The 16,392-nt window shown below is 36.4% G+C and overlaps 1 protein-coding gene across 1 annotated transcript; it reads right to left on the bottom strand.

Moving 5' to 3' along the window:
* Positions 1-282: 282 nt before the first annotated feature.
* On the bottom strand, positions 283-7,086 carry LOC106123331 (protein krueppel). The gene is made up of 2 exons (XM_013319583.1): positions 6,971-7,086; positions 283-2,751 (listed from the first exon to the last, which is right to left on the bottom strand). Exons 1-2 carry the CDS (start codon positions 7,005-7,007, stop codon positions 1,889-1,891), a joined length of 900 nt encoding a protein of 299 aa, XP_013175037.1. The 5' UTR covers positions 7,008-7,086; the 3' UTR covers positions 283-1,888.
* Positions 7,087-16,392: the final 9,306 nt, after the last annotated feature.

Raw genomic sequence — 16,392 nt, 5'->3', positions numbered from 1 at the left:
CATCTGACACGGTTCATGTGTGTACGTCTGTACGTGTTATAATCAACTTTGGCTTGTTACCCTGAAACAGTATCCGATCAGAATGAGGTAGATAATGGCACCGCACAGCATTACACTAACTAATGTTAAATACAACATTCCAACATCGATAATTACGAGTCCTAATCGATAGTATTTTAATTATTTGTACACATTTTATTTTGTACCTAGTATTTCTTTGGAAAAAAATATTTTATTACGTAGTTTTTTATATCGATATATCCTAGTAAACACTACAGCCATCGAATACTTACGACTAAAAATAAAATAATAATAATCAACAATCAATACCGCTAACATTCGTTAATCCATGTGCGCGAAACATTCAGAAGGAAATTTCGTGTTAAGAGATCACAATGAAAACGAATAAAATAAACACACTACAACTAATAGGAGACTAATACCCGTAGAACAAATTGCGTCAATGCTCAGGACTCCTGCTCGTCGCCGCTCACTCGGAGCTCTACATACATACATCATATATAAACACAACAAGATCCATGTGCACTGAGAATTGAATCTTAACACTAACGTATATACACAATCCACATTAAATAATTTGTAACTTACGACTATTTCATTATCTAACGAGAACAATTCCGAGTGTACATGAACTCGATTAAGACATTTAGAAATCCTTATCATAACACCTACTATTCATACAGATTTTTCTGTATCATGTAATCTCGATACTAAGAAATAATTTTGACATTTATAAATACCCCTCTGATAGCAATCTACCTATTACTAACAAAATATATATACAAATTTATTCGACTGTATACAACAGTCATATATTTTATAGAATGCTTACGACTAATTGATAAATAATAAATAATTTGATTAGAAGATAGCATTATATACAGAAGCTGGGCGCTGGGTCGCGCCGTGGCCGTATCCCGCTCGCCCGGCCGTTCGGCACGCCATCTACTCCTAATTACCCACCGGTAAAGCTCCATTGATTCCAAATAACTATCCCCTATAATTGTACAACGAGAAAGTATCAGTTACGCATTTGCCGATATTTGAGAAATTAGAATTATTGTGCTTTTATTAAGAAACAAGTAAAATTTGAAAAGCTTTAGCAAAATCTGTGAATCGGGCAAGAAAGGGCATTTATGAAGCGGTTATCGCGAGTCGCGGCGGATGAGGGCGCGCACAATGGCGCGGAACCTTGGACGAATCGATACCTAATAATCACCGATTGTTAACCGGTCTTTGTAACCGGCGGAGTAATAAGCAATGTCGCGGCGAGGCCTTCCCGGCGGCGCGGCGTGGCGGCGGCGGGTTCCGGCCGCGCTCGCCGCCTCTCGTCGCCGCCGCGAGGGACGTCGCAACGAGATCGATGAACGTCAACCATAACGAACGTGTTTTTCTATCGCGAAACGGACAAAGACGCAATAAATCAAAAAATGCCTTTTGTGTAAGACGCTCTATGTTCCATGAGTTGCAAAACAAAAGAATAAAAATGGTCTAGTTTTTGCATCGTCTCGCCTTGCGATTATGCAAATGGCACAACAATAAAATTTTAAACTGTAACATCATGAAAAAGTGTTCTTTTTATGACATTGCAAATGCAAAACTGTAAAAAGTCAATGGACGACTACCTAAAGCGACTACGGCGGTAGTCTTACCGAGGAAATATGTGCAAAAAACGGCAACTTAAATAATTTATTACAGTGAGCGTTAGCGGTAGGTAATACTTTGAAATAACGGTACGACAAATAGCCGGGCGAGTAGAACTCTCGGCGTAGGCGAGGTGACGACTTTGCGCAGTCTACAGAGAAGGAACTCATATACCGGCTCGGCGGCGCATGGGAAGAGGCGCAAGGCGCGGGGCGCGGGGCAACTACGCGGCGTGCACGCGAAGGTCGGTTGGGGAGTCCGGGGTGGCCGGCCTCCGGGGCAGTGACAGGTCTTCGGGCTCCGTCTGCTCGGGCCAGTCATCCCAGCGCCAGTCGGCAGCCGCGGCGGCCGGAGGGCTGGGCGCATCCGCTTCGCAGCCGGCACCAGCACAGCGATGCAGTGCGGCCGCCTGCCGTCTCCTGAACCTCGCGCCACAACGACACGCGAACGGCGCGTCTCCCTCATGCACCAGGGCGTGCGCCTTCAGTTGGTTAGAGTCGGAGAAGCGTGCGGGGCAACGAGCGCAGGCGTACGGGCGCTCACCAGTATGCACGCGGAGGTGCCGACGTAGGTTCGCGACCTGCACGAAGTGGCGTGGGCAGTGCGGGCAACTGTAGGGCTTCTCCCCCGTGTGGAGGCGGAGGTGGGTCTTGAGGTGGTGGTCGCGCGTGAAGCGCTTGTGGCACTCGCCGCACTCGAAGGGCTTTTCACCGGTGTGGGTGCGCTCATGGTTCTGTAGGACGTGCTTGTAGCCAAAGGAGCGCGAGCACACCTTGCAAGTGAAGAGCTTGTCGCGCGGTGGGTCAGCCGCGCCGGGGGAAGAACCAGAGGAGGGAGGAGAAGGCGGTGCGGTAGAGGTGCTGTCGTCCAGTTTGGGCGTGCGGCGCCGCTTTCGAGCTCGGTCCAGCTCGGGCGGGGGCAGTAGGGGCGCGGGCGGCGAGGGCGGCCAGGCAGCGAGCAGCGCGCCGGAGTACAGCTCGGCAGGCAGGCCGGCTACCAACGCGGCCGCGCGACTCGCCAGCAGCCGCTCCGCCAGCATCGGCAGAGATTCCTGACGCATACTTGACAGCGGCCTTACCGACACACCTACGAACAAAAAAAGTCATTATTATAATTTTATAGTCACAGTCAATTATTAAATATAATTTAACAAAATTGTAATTAACTAGATAAATTTCTTCTTCATTTCTTATTACTCTTTTTTAATGCCTATAATTAGCTTCACATCATTTTAATGTAATTTTAAGTTACAATTACAGCAATTAATACTAGTGACTGTTGTGAAAACTACGGCCGAATACAAGTGAAAACTATGACAAAATATAAGATAGGTTCTTGCATGTTATAACTTATAACAAAAAGTTTGTCGCGATTATTTCCGTCACGGGTTAGTTTCGGCCTAAATAAATACGCAGTCGAACCTATCGATAGCATACTTATCAGCGCGAGGAGGCAAAAAACGGAGCAAAAACGGTAAAGCAGACGTCGCGGAGGAAACATTTGGTCGCAATCACGCTGCCGCTGCAGGTCGCTTCCGCCCCGACCTGTTGCGCAAATTGCCGCCGCCGCAGCGCTGCTTACCGCAAACTCCATAGCCTACAACTTGTGCCTTATGTCTTCGCATTTAAAACTCATTATCATTAACTTTGCAATATAGCAAATGAGTTTTCGGTTAAACCTCGGATACGCTACTGACATATTATTGAAGAGGTCTATTTGAAATGAGTGTGTCCGACTACGAAAGGCCCAGCGTAGTGACAGTCCGGGAGGCGAGGCGAGGGCCCCGAGGAGCGGGGAAGCGGGGTGCGACCGGACCACTTACCTACATAATGGAATTAATTATTCCTCCGGCGGCAGACTCCGCCCGCTCGCTCCACCCAAATTATATTCAAATATTAATTTCGACGAAGAAAAGCCTTTTTGAGAGCACTTAATTAAAATTAGACAAAATCATAATTGAAAGTTCTCCTTGAGGCGTGAAGCGCGGAGAAGGGAGCTCTTTCCTCATATTATCTACTTAGCCGTTGAATTAATTCGCCCCCCGAGCGGCCGCGCTTAATTGAAAGACGAACATTTTGTCGTTTGTTATCATTTTACAGTCTCAAGTATTATTAAAATTAATTTCATATTAAGGTCAAACGTAGTGGGCCAAGCAAATTCAGTTTGGATATGTGTTGCGTAGAAGAAAGCTCTATTTTAAAGTTTGTAATTGTGCGGCAGTGTCTGTCGCGTCGCAGCACGTAGCCGGAACTTATTCCATAACTTTTTAATAACATTCTTTGGTGTTTGAAAGACGAGCATCGAGTTATTCGAGATGTGACTTGACTTTTAATGTTACAATAATTTTAAAAGCATATTACATTTCCTTAAATTACAAATTAATTAATACCAAAGCATATGAAATGCCTTTGTAACCAACTTGTAAAAGTTGGATTAAAAATAATTAAACTTGTCACTTTCGTAGAATTTGAAATAAAAATATTTAATTTTATCGTATCTTTGCAGAAAAACACTGAGATGCGAAATGACATAAAATCCAATTTGCGTAAAATCGTGAAAAAATCATAAATAACTACTCAAACATGTCCAACTGTAATGAGATTACTAGATTATTCTTGTAAATACAGTTATATGCCAGCTTATTTAAATCCACGTGTTTGTTTAACTACGTATTTGTTAGGATACATTGTAATTGTGATAATTAATAAACATGTTCTATTGTTTTTAATCTTTGTGTACTTTTTTAATTTTAGGTATAATATTAACCTGAAAATAGATTAGAACAAGTTTTATATATCGAAAAACCATAATTACTTTGTCTTTCAAAATTTCCTGAAATGATAGCGTAGTGGTATAATTATGTTGAAACAAAAGAATCCTAAGATTAACTATTATCTATAACTTTTCCGACGGCGTATGATTTATCAGGTAAAATACTAGTTATACGGCTGTGAGATGTAACTTAGATTGCAAGTTGCAAATATTGAAAGTGAAGAAAAAAATATGATCAATATTTCGCATTCGAACAATAATTTTTATATAAAGTATTGAATAATTTATAAACGCCACAACAATGAGATATATGTAGTATCTAAATCTAGATATGTAATTTTTTTTAATAAATTCGGGTAAATATTTCCATGTAAAATGTCCTTTTTCAATTACTCATTACTACATTATCATTCTATTAAAATTACGTGATTAATTAATTGCGCTCTTTATGGGATTTTAATTTATTAAAAAATACACAATAAATCATACATAATGATTTTATTACGACGGATCTTTTGTGAGGCGTCCCGTCGGCTGACAGAAATGGTGATAAATTTTTACAGTGTTACAAACGCACCCTTCTATACTTCGTTTTTTACGCACTAAAGAGTTGTAATTATCCCCTGTTTATACGTCATAAATATTTGTCAATATCCCTTTTCTCAATACCTTTATGGACTCACTCGCGGTCGCCACTCCATAACATATTGTTGCGCTATGGTTTTGTTAGTCGGCTCTACAATTTTTTATCACTAAAAATAGTTGTAGCATTTAACACGATATTTAAATCTATATTTAATAACATTTCTATTTTAATTCTTACAAATTTATGTATTATATAACATATATTTTTAAGCTATTTTTCAGTAGATTTTACTACAGTTTTCCAAGTTACAAATAATCCTTTGTGTCATCGTTAGGTACTTAAAGCAAACAATTTATTTTTCAATACAACTAATTGTAGATTTTCTGAAACGAACTCTAGTTTCTAGTAGTCTAGTTTTTTTTTTGATTAGAAGTAATGTTTAAACTTTTTTAAGGCTAATTAGGATTGCACTTGAGTTTACCTTTGTATTGTAAACATATGACCTAATTAGGTATTTAACAAGATTAGAGGCGACACAGCAACACGGCGAGGTCTAACAAGTGGCCGGCGCGAGCAGCCGCGCAGATTAGTGAGCTGCTACGGTTTCGGCAGCTTTAGGGTTAAGAGTCGTCTACACGCGCCTTCTTATGCGGCTTCTATTATCTAATTGTGGCACAGGAAAAAAAACAATTGTCATCCCTCTCGTTCTCTTTAAATAAGACGGAGATCGATATGTTTTAATACAAGTGTATCAATGGATTTGATAACTGCGGCTGTATAATATACGTATGTAATATACTTAATAAAACCTAATTAAAACTATGTTAGTATTAATTATTAATACTAAGAATCATTAAGCGGTATAGGGAGCACCTTAGTGTAGATTTAATATGAATTCTACACAAAGCGACCATATGGGAAATCATTAAACGACTGTATGCCGAATTTAGTGTTAAATATTGGTGACAATATTTGCTTCAATTATTACGCAAGAGCAGATTGATTGCAACTTAATTAATAAAGATTGATTACTAATTAAGTAATCAATATTCTGTAGTCTTCTTAATATAGTAGGTTATTAGCATATTTTCGTTACATTAAGTTAATTTTTTTTTTACTTGGTTTAGTCTCTAAGTCAAAAGACCGCCCTTCAATTTGCTTGTCAATTTCATCAATCATCAATGTTTACAATGAGCGTATAAAAGATGCCTATAATTGACAAATTTAATTATTTTATTATTGTATCACAATCTACTTAGTATATATAAAGTTAAGTTTAAAAAAAGAAAGCACTAAACTGCTTAATTTAATCTTACTGTACTGAAATGAAAAAAATGTCCATCTATATTTTAATTTCAGCTTGAATGTTATTTTAGCAAAGGAGGAACCTTAATAATTTTCCATAAAAATTCAGGATATTTGGCCAATTTTGAATTTCTATTAAGGACAAAAAAATCCCTGGCAATATTAATGTTACTGTATAGTATCGTAAGTTAAATTATTTAATTGTAATATAAATAGAGCAGTAATAAAGCGAATTGTAAATTTAAACGTTTTGGAAATAGCAATATTTTGTGATATCAATAATTAAAAAAAAAACATATAGATACAATATAAAGCATAAGTGAAAATTAAAATAAAGCAGTTAATTTAAACTAAAACCCTTAAGCGATAAATAATCATTATGTATTGAAATCTTTTCGTAATGTCAGACGTCGTAGCATCTACTTCGTAGCGCTTTGCTACGCGTACGGCGGTGGCTACGGTCCATTGAGTCTGACAAGGTTCGGAGCGAATGCAAATAGCATATGTTGTGTGCGATCGCGCGCCGCGGCCAATCCCTGCCGCCGCAACACGCATGTCGCGCGCGCTCACTTTCAAACTTTCAACTTTAACACATGCTCAAGCAAAAATATTAAATTCGTAAACAACTGAAAGAAAACAAACCTCTAGAGTTCTGCGTCGACTGCAACGACAAGGCCATCTCACATACAATAACACGGATAAATCATTGATTGTCACTACCTCAAATGTCTTTTAATTTCTTGAACTCTCCAATTATCGCTTGTATAATTAACTTGTAATGACCGATGACGTGTTCCGTCGGTACGGAGTCGCGATCGCGAATGATTGTTAGCGCGATGCGGGCGCTTTCCGTGGGACCTACCACAACACTGGCGTTGCCGGCGAGCGAGCAGGCCGCCCTCCGCGCGGTAAACACACCCCCACGCCCCACCTCTCCCGGCCTGCCCCGCGACCCCGCGCCCCTTACCCCGCGCCTCGCCCCTTGCATACCCCGGTGCACTCCACGTGCACGCAACGCATTCACTTTTTATGGCCGCTACTACATTATGTTCCTTTTCTACTACACTTTTTTAGCCCCCGGTAACGAGCAGCACATAAGCACTTTTTATGTTTATGACCGGCTTCTGTCCGATTCCGGACCGGGCGGTGCTTTCTTTTACTAATTTGAGAAAGTTGCTAAAATTTATGCACTGTTTTGAAAACGTGTTTATTTATTTGTGTTAAAACTTTTTTACCATTGTCTGTTTCATGCATCAATAATAGTATTTCGTAGTTGAATACCTTCTTGCTTTTGTATGACTCAGTAGCCATGATAAAGAAAAAAATATGAAATTAATTAAAAATGACATGTATTAATATCATCGAATTAAATTATTATTTGTACTTGATATAGCGATTTTTATGTTGAGAACCAATGACTAATCAATAGTTAGAATAGACATTATTTAATCCGTTTAATTAAGATTGCAAAGAGTTTCAAAACTCGGAAATTAATATCGTACTTTCTTGATGAGTGGCAATTAGTAAATTAACTTTATTGTTTATTAGTAATCAAATATTCTTGATGAATTATGTAACTTATCTTTTAATAATTTATATTTTTTTTATTTCAAACACAAGTCATTACGAATTAACTGAAACACAACTAAAATTGAAGTTAAGATATTATTGTCAGGATTCATCATTTGTTTTAATGGATTTCAAGACGAATAATAATGATTTGTTTCTTTGTTATTAATTAATCAATTTTGATACATTCGCATGTAAATGTAGAGTTGATAATTGATAGAAAGCATAGGTTTAAAGTTTATTAACAACTACCATACGCCCTAAAATATTTCATAAAGAGCTATCTCTTTCCCCGGGGAGACATAAGCAACATTTATTACTAATTATAATTTCGCGCGGACGAAATCGCGGGCAAATGCTAGTCTTACTAATATTATAAATGCGAATGTTTAGAGGGATAGATGGATGTCTGTATGATATCTCCAGAACGGCTGAACGGATCGCGATGAAATATGAAATACAAATAGAACATAGTCTGGAAGATCACATAGGCTACTATTCAGGTTTTTTTTTTAATTCGCGCGGACGGAGTCGCGGGCGGCCGCTAGTAGAATTTGAATAGCTATAATTGAATGCATGCGTATATCTATTATTTCTCTTAATTATCTGTTTAAAGATTTTACATAGCTTGGAAGAAATCTTAAATATTTGTGTGGGGCAATAATTACTGGGCCGAGCTGGGTTGGTACATAGTTCGGCGTGCGATAAGTCCCGAGGCATCTATTGACACAAAGACAACACGCATAAAAAGCATAAGTGTCGGGTCTTGGCGGCGTATCGCGTAAATTAAGCGGTTTTATCGCGCCCGCGGACGCTATTTTTACTGGGTTTTACTATTTATACGTTTTAGTGCGCACGCGCCGCGCCGCCCCATCTCTGCTCGCTTTTTATTCCGACGTAAGGAAGCTACACCCTTCAAACTATTATTAGTAATTGTATTTTTAATTACTGTTATCTCTGGTAAAACATTTGGTACATATGTAGTATACGTTATATCTAAATGGTTTTCATGTTTTTGTCTATTCAATGTCTAGAACAAATTATATATTAACTTACCAAATGTGTATTATTCGATGATCGCTAACAAAATGATCATAACATTTTGCAGTTTTTTGTATAGTGATAGAAGCATTTAATGATAAGGGATTTTATGCAAAAATCTTTACTTATTACATCTTACGTTTTTAAAGGAAAATAATTTAAAAAGATAAGTAAACTATAATAAATCATTAGTTACGACATCTATTATAGTCAAATAGTCGTATAAAGTTGTATAAAATATTATGTAAACATGTGTGTTTTGTTAGTATCGAGTGCATCACTAATGACATCTCGCGCTAAGTAAAGAAAAGTTTATTTTGGACGCGACTGCGCCTGTGCCGCGACAATGCACAGCGCAAAAGATTGTTAGTTTTTTAAGGACCACTTCCCACCTGCTGCCGGCACGCGACTGTGATTTTTATCGGAAAATGTACCTTATGTTAATACTTCAACGTCTATAATTGTTTGTATTAACTTAAGTAGGGAGGTTTTTTACTTAAAAAAGTTTGAACCTTCTCTCTATTTCGGTGCATCATCATTGTTTAGCAGGATGTTTGGGTTTGTTATCTCGCACACGCCGTCGCACCTTGCCTCGCTTTCGGAAGCGGCCCTCGTTTCTTTAAGATATCTATAAATTAGGCAACAACAAGATCTTTGTCCCGCTTGTATTCGCAGATAAACATTTGCCATGAACGCAGGTGCTTGTTAAAGATTTTATCTTAAGCCAATATTCGATATTATTTCGCTATTAATTAGCGACTGGCTTGGCCACCTATTCGTTGCTTGTTGATATTATCTCTGCTTCTTTTGGTAAACCTAAGCTCGTTTCAAAGCTTTATTTATTGTTATCGTTTCAATATTACTTTTAATAGGTTAAAAACCAAACATTTCGATGGTACATGATGTTGGTTATAGAAATACTCCTTTTAAAATATTTATTGCCATTTAATTTTTGCTTCAAATAGGTCCCGGGCAAACAAACAATTGCATTTCACTTTTTTTTAAAGGTTAACGTTGGTACACAATCTATGTAAAATAAATCAAAGATAAACTTTATACTAATTGGTGACCGCAAAAGTATAGCAAGAAAATGTGACATATAATTTATTTTAATATTAAAACGAGTTGTTTTATCAACATGATCGCAGGTCTTTTAAAAAGGTGAAAGTGAAAAGAACTCTTTTGTTCTGCGGACGCAGACAGAGGCGTGTTGTAGGCAAGACGAAGCTGTTCTCTCCGCCGCGTCGTACACTTCAAAGGAGCCAACTCTTTGAAGACGCGAAACCGCAATTAAGCCTTGCCCATGCAAAATTCAAGGACACTTTGCAAGTAAATGAAAGGACTTCTCGAAAATCATCTGAGACTTTCACTTTCTTTCGTTCTCTTTAATGTTTTGTAGGATTTTATCGGTGAAATATCGCTTTAGTAAACCCGTTGAATGTATTTTGTATAGAATTAGAGCACAGACTCCTTTAACACTTTAGAGTATAAACAATAAAAAATACAGATTTGAATTTATACCTTAATATTTATTAACTAGAAGGAAGACAACTGAATGTTTATAAATCATATTATTGCCTATTTATTAATTTATGGTCTACGTATCTAGCGATTATAGCCACTTATCAACTCTGGTATACATCAAGTTCAATATTTTCGCATAGAAAATAAATATAATAATTCGAAGTATATGATATTTGCAAAATATAACAACGCGTCACAACCCAAGTGACTTAGGTAGCGAAATAAAAATTGAAAAGCGAAAGTTAACAAAAGCTTTTGAAACAAAGTGCGCCGCGGTGCGCTGCGCAAGCCGGCTGTCCTATTGCGTTATTACAGCAAACAAAGCTTCGTTTACATTAGTTTCGCAAATTGGAGCAACCCGATTTTATGACATCGACCGGTGTCATTGTCCGGTATGGACAAATCTTTGCAAAACCGGTCGACGAGGTATACGATGCGCAGAAATGAACTATTGTTCAATTGAAATGACACAAGAAGTTATTTAACTACTTACAATAAAACAATTTTTATTGATGTTTTTTTTCTTGTGTTTGACCTTGACAATATCACGGAATCGAGCTCTAATTAGATTGTTTTACGATAGTTAAAGTGTAACTTTTAAGGTCGTAATTTTAACTATAATATTTTATGCCATGATAATTAAACAAAGTAACTACTTGGAAACATAACTTGGTTATTTAAAGTTCACTGTTTAACAAGTTCCCTGTAGCAAATTTAAGAACTGATTGTATTGGCGAACTATAATTTATTTTTAAATAATTGGCTGAACCCAGAATTGTTTGGATATAGAAAATTCTACATAAATATAATTAAAGCTAAGAAAATTTCCTTAAAGACCCTTCAATGGCGTTGACATGACAAGTAAAGAAATGGAAGCATTCCTTCTCTACCAAAGGGTTAATGTGAGAAAGTTACATTGTTTTATTTGTTCTGATTGTATAAATGACCTATCCTCGAATATCTCGTTTATTATTCTCATACAATTAAACATTGATACTACTAACCACATAACAATTTACACCTATGTAAGTATTTTATGCTTTTTTGATAAGTAGCATAATATGAACATTATTATTTATTTATTCATAGTCTATAGTTTTACTTTATTTCGTTTGTTATTTACACTAATTATTCAATGCTATGGGATATTAAAAAATGTTAATATCAGGTAAAATTCTATGGTGGTTATTGTTTTTGCACAATAGTATCGGTTCCCTTCCGTGTGCGAGGCGACAGCGACAGCTGTGCGCAAACGCCGATGTTATAGACTTGGTGAATATCTGCCCAGCATTATTACGCATTCGGCCGTTACGAATCTATACAACAATACCCTCGAGTTTTATACAATTTTTTTCTATTTGTTGGCGATTTTAATGTAAATTTTAGGTAAACTCTCTACTATCCGGTTTTATAACGGAAGGGCGATTGATCAAGAGTCGATTTAATTCCGTAACAATCTTATGATTGATTGGAAACTTGTTTGCTCAGATTGACACGTCTATAGTGAACCGTTATAATGTAAACCGTTTGTTAATTACTAACTTTTTCCCTAAAAATTTACTCAAAAACTTGTAATTAAAACTAGTTTTATTTCTGTATATTCGTTGGTTCGACATTTATTATAGTGAATACATTTTAATTAGATCAATAATCTTCATCAATGTTCGCTTTTGTATTGCGTGAGAAAATATTAATACTTCTTTTTTATTTTCTGGGAGCGATGGCAAATAAAGCATTATCTTACAAATATGTTAGCCTTTTATACGAGTATCGTTCCGGTCGATCGCAGGTGAGAGTGGAGACAATACTGATAGAATATCGTATGAAATATCGCTTCCAAAGGATTCGCATTGAATATTTATTCCCGGCCGCGTCCGAACGGGAACGGCCTTTGTTACAAGCGGCCGTTTAAACTTTTGATTCTGCAACGACAACAGTCAACTGGACCCTCGGCTTGATTTAAAACAACTTAACTAACAATGGATAACTTATCAAAATAAACCTTATTTAATATAAAATACAGTTCAATATGATAATTTACCAAACGGATATGTGACAATAGGTAAAAAGCGGGTGGCTATTTCTCCGCTTGCGTCACGGACTCTCCCCTTCCGGGTGTGATGAATAATTCCTTTTTTCTGTTGGAGAGAATTGTCCTTGTGAACTGGCCGGCGACGACGAAGGCGACTCGATACGCGCTGTCGGACGCTCGCATAAATGTGAGTTATATCCCACACTATTCCACTAAAAGATCTCCTCTTTTTATTTCAACCCTAAACCGGGATTTACGTTTTCTCCCAGCCGAACATTAGGCTCGTTTATAACCTCGTATGTACGTAAAAACAAAGAATTTAGGTAACCTGGCTCAGTACTGCGGCCATGTCTCGATAAAAGTCACTCTTGCGTATTTATTTCACTTTACTGCTTTCATTTTGTATAAAAGTGGACAATATAGGATGCCAACAAAATTATATTTGTTATTCGTAAAAAGTACGATAAAAAAAATTTACTTCGTAAAAAGATATGTATAATCTTAATGTAAATTTCATTTGATTAAATATATGCTACATTAAAAAAACTAGCTTCTAATGTATTTATCGTACACCAATACATCTTCTAACACAGAGATATAAAAGGATTAATAGGATATCAAAGATGAAGGAATAACGGATGTCGCAATGGCCGGCGAGCGAGCAACGGGGTGGACGCGGCAGGACGCTCGATCACTCCTTCCTTGCTCCATTGAAGATGTCTCGGCCTCTTTGTGCTTTATGATCGCCGTCCTTGCCCCCTTCCCGAGCTGTCACCTTTTGTATCAAATACGCGACGTAGGGATAAGGAATCCTACGTCAAACGTCTTGCACAAATTCTAAAATAACAACGAAATCATTTTTTTTTCTCGTCATCCCTATGCAAACCTCAGATAAGTTTAGCGTTTGGACTCTTTGTCCGGCGCAAACAAGGGACGTGTCCTGTTTCTTATCTGTTATTATTGATCGTATGAATGGGATTGGATAGATAACCTTGAAGACAGAGATTATGACGGTGTTGTTGATGTTCATGTCAATCCTTCATTTGGTTACAGATTCTTCAATGAACGTGAAAAACCTGAACGCTCGGAATTTATTTACTCTATGCAGGATTTGAATTTCGACTCAGTTTAGAAAGAGTAAAGGATAGAGATTTCAAAATTTTAAACAGAATTATGTTGTCTTTACATGTAAGATCTTTCAAAACATAATATTATATATAGGAATATTTGGATGCATGAATCTCGCTGAAATGTGGCATATATCTAAAATATAGTTTGGAAGATCACATAGGCTATCAATTAAGTTTTTTTTTTAATTTTGCGGCAAATGGAGTTGTGGATACAGCTAGTACAGAAATGTAGTGTTAAATTAAAAAAAAAAGCACATTCATTTCTACGCCTTGTGATCACAACGATAGCGATAGCCCTTTAATGTTGACATATAATTATTGATCTTTGAGTAAACAAAATATTTTTAATATACACTGTATAAATATTTATCTATCATACACAAATGAGAGTGATTTGTAAATGCTAATAAGAATTTAATATGTCTTAAATTATAATAAACAATATAATAGAACTATTAAATTTACCCTAATCTAATGGGTCATCAAATATTCTTTGCGGTAAGAAAGCCGCATGGCGCTAGCCTATGCCCTCGGTGTGACATAGAAATCACTTTTTATTTTTTTTAATACAATACGCAGGCACTCGTGCCGTCGATCCACTGCCAGACACACGCCATTGTGACGCGACGAGATGCATAATTTGTCGAGCACATGTCGTTTTTTTTAATAAAAAGCTTGATAAAAAGTGACCCATAGAGCAAGAAGTAACGGTAATCCAGTGAAAAAAATGGGCAATATCTATAGTTCAATTTTTGACCATGGCCATCGAAGGACAAAAAAGACCAGGTGTCACTTTTATAGACAGTTGAATTATTCAAATAATATAAGTTTTGTTCGTAAAGAATATGATTTTATAAAAGGTCGCAGTTTATTTTTTTAACACAGCACGTGTTGAGGACATTGGTCTTCGATACAGTTATTTTTTTGTTAAAGGAAAAATATTTATTGATATTCAATTTACATAGATATTATAATACATAGATTAGATCCATAATATAACTAAGAAATAACAAAAAACCAAGTATTAAAAAATCAGTAAAGAAGTTTCTGTTATTACTAGGTGTGCCATTTTTAAGAGAAAAACTATAATACTCCTGTTTTTCTTAGCGCGTTGAAGCAATTTACACCCTGTGGTGCTAAGGTCCTTTACACACTGCACAGAAAATTAACCCTCGGATTTTCAATTTAGCTTACATTTCATCATTTAAATTACAATAAATGCTCTGATTGTTATGAAAATTTTACATCGTTAAAAATAGTTAATCATTAAAATTAATGACGGATAATCTTATCCGAAAAAGATATTAACGTAAACCTAAGAGCTGAGTCTGCTGGTTAATATAGCACCTATAAATGCCAATATTTTGCTATATTAAACACTATACATTTTAACTTTATAAAACTTTATTACCCTTTGCTCGCGAATTCGTCCGATCGACTTTAAAAAAAAATGTAGTAACAAATATAGCCTATGTTATTCAGTGATAATTTAACTTTCAAATGTCAAAAGGATTTGTGTAATCAGACCAGTAATTTTTGAGTTTATTCGTCACATATAAAAATATAAATCTTTCTGTTTTATAATAATCAACTTAAGTCAGCATTTTAAATCCAGTGTGTATGACCGCTAAGTCGCGGACACAGCAAATCCTTTCCGATAGTTTGACGGCAAGAACGGCGGACAGCCGACCTTTGTTGCCCTCGTCTCTGCCGCTGACAACTCTCAAACCTCTCCTAGCTTCTTACAAACAACCTTTCTTTCTATGTTCAATCAAGAATACAACGTCACTAAAATACTAAGGTACGAAAATCACCCGAAATAAACAGCCAATAACGATAAGTATTCCTCGAAAACTGTAGTAAAATTTGATTGTAGCTTTATTATTATCGAGTAGTACTCAAATTTGTTCTTATAGTTTTTAATAATGACACTTTTGGTTCACAAATAGTTTTAGTTCTCCATTGAATTTTTACAAAGTTGTTATTTTAATGTTTTTATCATCATATAAATTTGTAGTCGCCGATAATAATAAGTTTTGATTAAAGTGACTACAAAGTCGAACGAACTTTGGGCCTATGCTTGGTGAAAAGCCGATTGTTATCTATGCTTACCCTGATTACTCAAAAAGACGTCACACCTTTTAAATTTAAATTTAATTTTATTTATCAAATATAACTTTTTTATGAATGTTTACAAACTTTAAGCTTTAAGCTTGGTACTAGCATCAAATATATTAGATTGAGGTGCTACAATTGCATAGATAAAAATGCACAATAGACAAAAAAATATTGATCGGATTACTCTCGTCCATCAGACGGACAGCTGCGGGACAGTTTGCGAACCCATCATTTTTTTGCGATCCATCGCAAATAAATCCATTGCAAATTGCATCATTCAAAGTTCTCCATACTTCCGATCCGCAAGGTCCAATTCCAATTTAATACGAATTCACATAATTTTAAATTCATTAATCTTACGTAGTCACAGTAAGGCTCTTCAGCCACTTGTGCGTGGTCAGTTGCTGACAGGAAATTGATTATGTTTTTTAATCTATCTCTTATTTTATACCTGTTTATAAAAAAATATTCAGTGCGTTTTTAACTATATCATAGAAGCAACGCTCTCACGATCGTATCGCCGCATTTCTTGATTTCAATTGTATAGCAATAAATCTATGAAGGTTTTTAATTCCACGAAACTTGCTATAATCAACATAATCAATGAAATCATTATATTAATAGAGATAATACTTTCGTTAAAAATCGAT

Source organism: Papilio xuthus, unplaced genomic scaffold (genome assembly GCF_000836235.2).
Source record: "Papilio xuthus unplaced genomic scaffold, Pxut_1.1 DF826115.1, whole genome shotgun sequence".
NCBI classification, from domain to species: domain Eukaryota; kingdom Metazoa; phylum Arthropoda; class Insecta; order Lepidoptera; family Papilionidae; genus Papilio; species Papilio xuthus.
This window is presented reverse-complemented; position numbering and strand designations above follow the sequence as displayed.